This window comes from Littorina saxatilis, linkage group LG11 (genome assembly GCF_037325665.1).
Source record: "Littorina saxatilis isolate snail1 linkage group LG11, US_GU_Lsax_2.0, whole genome shotgun sequence".
Classification (NCBI taxonomy): domain Eukaryota; kingdom Metazoa; phylum Mollusca; class Gastropoda; order Littorinimorpha; family Littorinidae; genus Littorina; species Littorina saxatilis.
In genome coordinates, this window is record NC_090255.1 from 42,043,289 (window position 1) to 42,052,169 (window position 8,881).

General features: G+C 40.6%; 1 protein-coding gene across 1 annotated transcript; it reads left to right on the forward strand.

Annotated features, from left to right (window-relative positions):
* Positions 1-292: 292 nt before the first annotated feature.
* Positions 293-8,634, forward strand: LOC138980497 (uncharacterized). Its single transcript, XM_070353374.1, has 5 exons — positions 293-565; positions 3,843-3,879; positions 6,199-6,342; positions 6,719-6,967; positions 7,961-8,634. The coding sequence occupies exons 1-5, from the start codon at positions 557-559 to the stop codon at positions 7,990-7,992; spliced, it is 471 nt and encodes a 156-aa protein (XP_070209475.1). The 5' UTR covers positions 293-556; the 3' UTR covers positions 7,993-8,634.
* Positions 8,635-8,881: the final 247 nt, after the last annotated feature.

An 8,881-nucleotide genomic window follows, 5' to 3' on the forward strand; every position in this document is an offset into this window, starting at 1 on the left:
CCCAACTCCTCTCACCCCCGTCCCTCTAATTCCGTATGTTCAAACTTTCAACAAGGACCTTCACAGACTTGTTCGCCCTTTTGGGGTGATAGAACCCCTAGCTTGAGTACTGCTACCCCCCCCCCCCCCCCCACCCCCCCCCCACCTTTCTTCCCAACTCCTCTCACCCCCGTTCCTCTCATTCCGTATGTTCAAATTTCAACAAGGACCTTCATAGACTGGTTCGTCAGTGTTTCTTTTGACGCTCAGTATATTTCTCTCCGGCACCAAGCTGTGTGAACAACGAGGCTCTGTACACATCCCGCTCTGGCATTGCCCCCTACAGCACCAACAATATGCGACAACAATGGTCGCTGCAGCGCTGTGACGACTACCGCGGTGACACACAGTCTTCCGCCACAACTAGACTGTACCGAAGACACTGGCTTCACTCAAGCATTACGCTGATTACCGGAGCAGTGGAAGAAACTGAAAACGGCTTAACGGATTTTTTTCCTCCCCAAGGATCGAAGTTCTGGTTGTGGATTTTTTTGTGAGGAAATCAATTCGTTAAAACATGGCACAGGTAAGATTTCTAAAAATCAAATCTTGTTGGCGAAGTTTTGGTTGTGAATTTTCGCGAGGAAAGTCAATTTAGCATATCATGGCAGGGGTAAGATTTCCAAAATGAAATCTTGTTGGTGAAGTTTTGGTTGTGAATTTTTGTGAGGAAAATCAATCAAATTCGTCAAACCATGGAAGAGGTAAGATTTCAAAAATCAAATCTTGTTGGTAAAGTTTTGGTTGTGAGTTTTTGTGATGAAAATCAATCAAATTCGTCAAACCATGGAAGAGGTAAGATTTCAAAAATCAAATCTTGTTGGTGAAGTTTAGGTTGTGAATTTTTGAGATGAAAATCAATCAAATTCGTCAAACCATGGAAGAGGTAAGATTTCAAAAATCAAATCTTGTTGGTGAAGTTTTGGTTGTGAATTTTTGTGAGGAAAATCAATCAAATTCGTCAAACCATGGAAGAGGTAAGATTTCAAAAATCAAATCTTGTTGGTGAAGTTTTGGTATTGAATTTTTGTGAGGAAAATCAATCAAATTCGTCAAACCATGGAAGAGGTAAGATTTCAAAAATCAAATCTTGTTGGTGAAGTTTTGGTTGTGAATTTTTGTGAGGAAAATCAATCAAATTCGTCAAACCATGGAAGAGGTAAGATTTCAAAAATCAAATCTTGTTGGTGAAGTTTTGGTTGTGAATTTTTGTGAGGAAAATCAATCAAATTCGTCAAACCATGGAAGAGGTAAGATTTCAAAAATCAAATCTTGTTGGTGAAGTTTTGGTTGTGAATTTTTGTGAGGAAAATCAATCAAATTCGTCAAACCATGGAAGAGGTAAGATTTCAAAAATCAAATCTTGTTGGTGAAGTTTTGGTTGTGAATTTTTGTGAGGAAAATCAATCAAATTCGTCAAACCATGGAAGAGGTAAGATTTCAAAAATCAAATCTTGTTGGTGAAGTTTTGGTTGTGAATTTTTGTGAGGAAAATCAATCAAATTCGTCAAACCATGGAAGAGGTAAGATTTCAAAAATCAAATCTTGTTGGTGAAGTTTTGGTTGTGAATTTTTGTGAGGAAAATCAATCAAATTCGTCAAACCATGGAAGAGGTAAGATTTCAAAAATCAAATCTTGTTGGTGAAGTTTTGGTTGTGAATTTTTGTGAGGAAAATCAATCAAATTCGTCAAACCATGGAAGAGGTAAGATTTCAAAAATCAAATCTTGTTGGTGAAGTTTTGGTTGTGAATTTTTGTGAGGAAAATCAATCAAATTCGTCAAACCATGGAAGAGGTAAGATTTCAAAAATCAAATCTTGTTGGTGAAGGTTTGGTTGTGAATTTTTGTGAGGAAAATCAATCAAATTCGTCGAACCATGGAAGAGGTAAGATTTCAAAAATCAAATCTTGTTGGTGAAGTTTTGGTTGTGAATTTGTTTGAGGATGATCAAATAAATTCGTCAAAACATGGATGAGGTTAGATTTCTAAAAATCAAATGTTGGCATTCTTTTCTCTCGAAATGCGTATTGGTCGCATGTCGTACAAGACGAAAAGCATGGAAGAGGTCAGATTTTTAAAGTCAAATGTTTCTTTGATTTTCATTTAGTTGAAATGTAATTTATAAGAATCTTGGCTCATGGACGACTAAATTGAACAGATGTCACGTTCAACAATCTGTTTATTGGTTTGCTCTTTGTACAAATCGTGTCTTTGCTATTTGGGTGGCGTGTTTGCCATTTGGGTGGTGTCTTTGCCATTTGGGTGGTGTCTTTGCCATTTGGGTGGTGTCTTTGCTATTTGGGTGGCGTGTTTGCATGGGCGGTGTGTTTTACGATCCGTCAAATTATGAAAGAGGTATGCTTTTAAAAATCTAAATTTTCTTTTTGTTTGATTTTGTAGAAATCTATTTGACAGCCTTTGTTGATGGGAGATTTAATTCCGCAAGGTTGTGTATTATGAAATGTGACGTAATTTATTCACAGCACCATCTCATAGAGAATTATTTTTGAAATCTTGGATAATGCGGCGTTTTATCGCAATGATTTTTTGTCCATAGTTTTAACAAATAACACAGACACACAAACAAACACAATCAGACACACAAACAGACTGACAGCCAGCGGACAGAAAAACAAGACGGACGGAACGACGGAGAGACAGGCTGAGACAGGCAGACAGACAGACAGATGAAATGATGACATGAACATCCTTACTGAAATTGATAAAATTGTGGCCAGAATAAATGTAAAGGAAGTACACTCTTCAAAAAAAGTTACGGATCGGTTGAAAAAACGGATCTAATTATAAAAAAATTGCCAAAAAATTAAACATCAACATAATAATTAAAAGATTAATGTGTTTGAATTAACAAATGAACAATGAGTCTTGACCTAGAATTTTGTTTGGCAGGCAGAGTTATTTCTCTTTGTGGGACTTCTCAAAAGCTTCTGCATTTTGGAAGAAAAAGGGTGGGTTTCTTTTAGCCCCATGAAATTTGCGGAACGCATGCCAGGGCAAAAGGTTGTGATGCACGTGCTACAACAGGGTCCTGGCTATGAACATCGCTCACCAGCTTGTGTTTAAAGGTTGACACGCTGACACAATTATGCACAGTAGCAACATGCCCCCACGCCGAAGAAAACTGAGCGATTTGGATAGTGGACAGGGCGGGGATGTAGCTCAGTCGGTAGCGCGCTGGATTTGTATCCAGTTGGCCGCTGTCAGCGTCAGTTCGTCCCCCCACGTTCGGCGAGAGATTTATTTCTCAGAGTCAACTTTGTGTGCAGACTCTCCTCGGTGTCCGAACACCCCCCGTGTGTACACGCAAGCACAAGCCCAAGTGCGCACAAAAAAGATCCTGTAATCCATGTCAGAGTTCGGTGGGTTATAGAAACACGAAAATACCCAGCATGCTTCCTCCGAAAACGGCGAATGGCTGCCTAAATGGCGGGGTAAAAAAACGGTCATACACGTAAAATTCCACTCGTGCAAAAAACACGAGTGTACGTGGGAGTTTCAGCCCACGAACGCAGAAGAAGAAGAAGAAGAAGAAGAAGAAGAAGAAGAAGAAGAAGAAGAAGAAATACTACGTTGCAAGCCCCTGGAGCAAATTTTTGATTAGTGCTTTTCAAGTGTGAACAAGAAACAATTGACAAGTGGCTCTATCCCATCTCCCCCCTTTCCCCGTCGCGATATAACCTTCGTGGTTGAAAACGACGTTAAACACCAAATAAAGAAAGAAAGAAAAGAAAAGCCATTGAACGAGCAGAAACTAAGTTCAGTCTGTGTTTTTATTTTCAGGTGAACGATCTGGGGCTGACAGAGGAGCAGATGCAGAGTAAGTACCGCTGTAATTGTCTAATTAAGATTTGATGAGTCTGAAGGTCTTTACGTTCATTCACAGACCGATAGCGGAACTAACCAAATGTTGATGCGGCGAGATTCCTCACTTGCGCATGAATATGAACTAAAACGAAACACTACAACATGTTTACATGTGTATGTGTGTGTGTGTGTGTGTGTGTGTGTGTGTGTGTGTGTGTGTGTGTGTGTGTGTGTGTCTGTGTCTGTGTGTTCGCGCACGCGTGTGCGTTTGTGTTTGTGTGTGTAAGAGAGTGTTCGTGACGGTGTGCGTATGTTTGTTTGTGATAGAGTTAATTGCTTATATTGATTTTTTTAATGTGTTATATACTGATTGAGTAAAATGGTCAGCCAAAATGTGTTTTTTTTCTCAGGCTGAGATTATAACAAAAGTATTCAGTCTGAGTTGTATTATACATGTATTGTATTATATTGTACTGTACTGTACTGTATTGTATTGTATTGTATGGTATTGTTTTGTATTGTATTGTATTATATTGTATTGTATTCGCTCCTTCAAAGATAGCAACTGGAAAGGAAAATGAAGACATGGAGATTGAACATCCTGAGTTGCAGCGGTTGCCAACTACGGACATGCTTCAAAGGAAGCAACGTGAACAATGATCCCATTTAAAGATCGATATACCGAAGTTCCAGTTATTGTCAATGATTCAACATTCCATACACTACCGTTCTTGCCTTTTTGATTTGTTTTAAACCGTGACATTGGGGATCCGTGAGATTTCATTGTTTTATGCAATGCTGGCCTTCCCCCCCCCCCCCCCCCCCCCCCCTCCCAGAGGGTTGGAGAGCTCTCAATCCGGATGATCAGTGGTTGCCAATGGTAACGGCTCGATCTTTACATACTAAAATTTAATATGCTTTACTGTACAGTCGTACCTGCCCCTGCGGCCACCTCTCCAAGGCGACCGCCTGCTCACAACGACCACGCCGAAAGATCCCAACGGACAAATTTGCATTCTATATAATTCCCTTTGTATTGCGACCACCTGCCTATCACGACATTGGCTGGTCGGTCCATTGGCTGGTGGTAAAAAACAGGTTCAACTGTACTATACTATAGTTTACTCTACTATACTGTTGTGTTTCCCAGAGGTGCGGCGAGCTTTACCTATGCTGGACGCCCGGCAATGGTAACGGGATGATCTCTACGGGAGAGCTGAGAGATGTGCCCGATAATACTATACTATACTATAATTATTATACTCTGCTCTACTATGCTATACTGTTGTTTCCCCGAGGTGCGGAGAGCATTCCGTATGCTGGACGCCAATGGAAACGGGATGATCTCCACGGGAGAGCTGAGATGCGGCCCGCTCATACTATAATAATAATAATAATAATAATAATGCAAACTTTTATAGCGCTATTCTAGAAAAATGTCTACTCTTAGCGCTTTACAATACATACATCGACAAGCATACTATACACGCACAGGCAAAGAAACCGACCAAACATAACCAACAAACTATACATGCACAGGCAAAGAAAGCGACCAAACATACAATACACGCACAGGCAAGATAACGACCAAACATAAACAAACATACTATGACCAAACATAACCAACATACTATACGCGCGCAAGCAAAGAGAACAATCAGCACATGTAATAATTACTGACAACTAATAATGCAGGCATACAATGACAGTCCAATACACAGCCTAAGCACAAGAACCACAGTAGGCTTCTATATAAAAACGTGTCAACGGTACTATTTACACACACACAAACAGTGCTGCAACAAAGCGACTATACCATAATATACTATACCAAACTATACTACAGCATACCACACCACACTATACTATGTATACTACACTACACTATACTATACTGTTGTTTCCCAGAGGTGCAGAGAGCATTCCGTATGCTGGACGCCAATGGAAACGGGATGATCTCCACGGGAGAGCTGAGATGCGGCCCGCTCATACTATACCATAATATACTATACCAAACTATACTATAGCATACCACACCACACTATACTATACTACACCATACCATACTGTTGTTTCCCAGAGGTAAGGAGAGCGTTCCGTATGCTGGGCGCCAATGGAAACGGTATGATCTTCACGGGTGAGCTGAAACAGGCGGCCCTATACCAAACTATACTACATCATACTATACTATACTGTTGTTTCCCAGAGGTGAAGAGAGCGTACCGTATGCTGGACGCCAATGGAAACGGTATGATCTTCACGGGTGAGCTGAAACAGGCGGCCCTATACCAAACTATACTACATCATACCATACTATACTGTTGTTTCCCAGAGGTGAAGAGAGCGTTCCGTATGCTGGACGCCAATGGTAACGGGATGATCTCCACAGCAGAACTGAGGCAGGCGGCCCAGGTGCTGGGCTACAACCCGACACGGAAAGAGGCCGAGCAGATGGTCAACACGGTCGACAACGACAGTAATTACAGCGGCTTATTCAGTCACTTTCTATCATTTTAAGATCTCCAAAAATCTTAGACTTGGCACTCGGGTTATAAAAGGGAGGGAGTCTCAACTCAAGACTCAAAGACTGTACTGTCCGTATAAAAACCAAGAAAAAAAGTCGTATTTCTCATGTTGAGTTAAATGAACACCCTTCGCCTTTGCTCACTTTCGCTACTCTGCATTTCTGTTTCTATTCAAACAAATGTTATCACTGTTTTCATTTGGGTCACGTTATATTAGCTTCTGCTTGACCTCGTGTCCTAATTACTTAATCATAATTCACGGAATTGTTTAATATAAGTTATTTTGAGTAAGACCAATCATTTACTAAATTTACATTTCATCCTCAGGGAACGGGCAGATTGACTTCAAGGAATTCGCGTCCATGATGCGTGACCGTTACGGTGCGCTGGAGTACCAGGAGATGGTTGTCAGAGATGCCTTCAAGCAGCTGGACCGTGACGGAAGCGGCTTCGTCGACTATGAAGAGCTGCGATTGGCCCTGGCGGAGAAAGGGGAGGAGCCTATTTCTGACGAGCAGTTCCAGAGAATCATCGGTGAGCTTGACGTCAACCAAGATGGCAAAATCGACTACGCAGGTGACGAATTCTCTGCTCTTTCTGTATTCTGGCTTGCTGAAAGCCTTCTGTTGTGTAGTGTTCTTTTTACAAATCCCGGGACAAATTTTGACAAAATGCATTGCAGCTGGACTGGAAATGGAGACAAGGGTGATAGTGTGTGTGTGTGTGTGTGTGTGTGTGTGAGTGTGTGTGTGTGAGTGTTGTGTGTGTATGTAGAGCATTTCCCAGAAAACAATGAGACAGACTACTGATGTCTGAAACTTAAACTTTACATGTGAATGTTTCCAGATAATACGACCCCCCCCCCCCCCTTCTTTTTAAGAAAAATGTCTTTCATGACGTCATATCTGCCATTTATTAAAAAAAAGAAGAGTTGAGGCCAAATTATGTTGACTGCATTTGTCAATAAAATCCCATGATTTGTGTGTCATATTCCTTTGACCCTGTCAAGACTACGGGATTACACTTCAGCTTTGATGCTTAAAATGTATTAAAAAAATGTATTCATTAAAATTCGGATGGAAATTGCATTAACAGATTCACCAAAAAATTGCATCGAATTTTTCCATTCTAAAAATGTACACAAAATGAAAGAAAATAGGTTCGTGCAAATTTGGTTCGAGCTGGCTGGACCTGTCTTGTTTTAGGTTAGCCAAACCTTTCACAGTAACTACTCTGGATGACTGACCCGGGTTTTAAGTGACTTATCTTTTAGTTTCAGATTAACAGTGACTAAATGTTTTGATATCGCTTTTCACACTTTTACTTTTTGTTATTGCTACCAACATTGTAAACGAACGAGTCAAAGGGAAGGTACTGCTGCTTTTCAAACAAAATGTTGTTACCCTACCATAGAGAAAATGACCTCCCCTAGGACTTTCCAGATTAAGATGTCAAATGAACAAAGAAAGAACAGCTTTTCAAAAGGTGATACCTTTTACACTGAACAGGGAACCTGCCTCCCTTAGAAGGTTTCACTGTACCAGTATATTTTTGCCCCCTTCGTTTCAGAACTGTCGCAGAAAATGTGCACCCCTATTTGAAGCTGAAGAGAGGGACGCCAGTGACCTATGTCTCTGGGTAGAGCTGCAAGTTGTCAAGTGTCAATTGTACGAGACATCTTTATGCCCATCAACACTGACTTCGCAGTACTTTGGAAACGACTTGAAAGTGACAATGTCTGCATAGTCATTAGGCCAAACAAAATGTATGTTGGTTTAGGGCAACGTGACCAAAAAAGATAGGGTTAGGGTTAGGGTCGACTTTTTTTCTTCTTTTTTTAAATAAAATTTTAAAAAATCGATTTTAAAGGTTCCTTTCCTTAGTCTTGGTATGGTTCGCAAAATCAGCCAAAAGTTTTTTGAGAAATGAACAAAAAACCTTTAGGGTCGGTCGGGTAACCTCAAACCAACATTTTTGTTTGTTTTGGCCTTAGTGATAATTACAAACAGAAACAGGGTGCACATGGACATTATGGAAATTATCGAACATATTTTCGGATACTTAGATGTGACTTTGAAGCTGCTAAACACGAGTTTGGGGAATGTATCTTGAAACTAAAACAAACAACCCTTGTACATTGTGTGTATGGTACAGAGCTTTCTTTATGGCACAGTAAGCCTCCCGTAAACCATCACAGATACTGTCAGACTTTTACACACAGTACAATCACCCTTCCATTTGAACGCTCACCAAACAGGAACATCCTAGGTGCCCTACGTAAAGAGCGAGCAATTTTCAAATTTATTTTTGCGTGGTTTATCTTACCCCTGAGCCATTGTGAACCCGTGTGATCCAGTTTCCCTTTTTCACAATGCAGTCGTCAGTTTGTAATTTGAATGCGGCTCGCTGTGAGCTTATCTGCAATAGCACATTATTATGTACCTCTGACTTTTCAAGGAACGAACGAATGTGGTTCATAAGAACTCTACC

What these genes read in the sequence shown, in the direction of transcription:
- LOC138980497 (XM_070353374.1), top strand. An exon ending in CAACACGGTCGACAACGACA is followed by an intron (nt 6,343 to 6,718) that starts GTAATTACAGCG and finishes TTTCATCCTCAG; the next exon opens with GGAACGGGCAGATTGACTTC. An exon ending in TGGCAAAATCGACTACGCAG is followed by an intron (nt 6,968 to 7,960) that starts GTGACGAATTCT and finishes CCTTCGTTTCAG; the next exon opens with AACTGTCGCAGAAAATGTGC.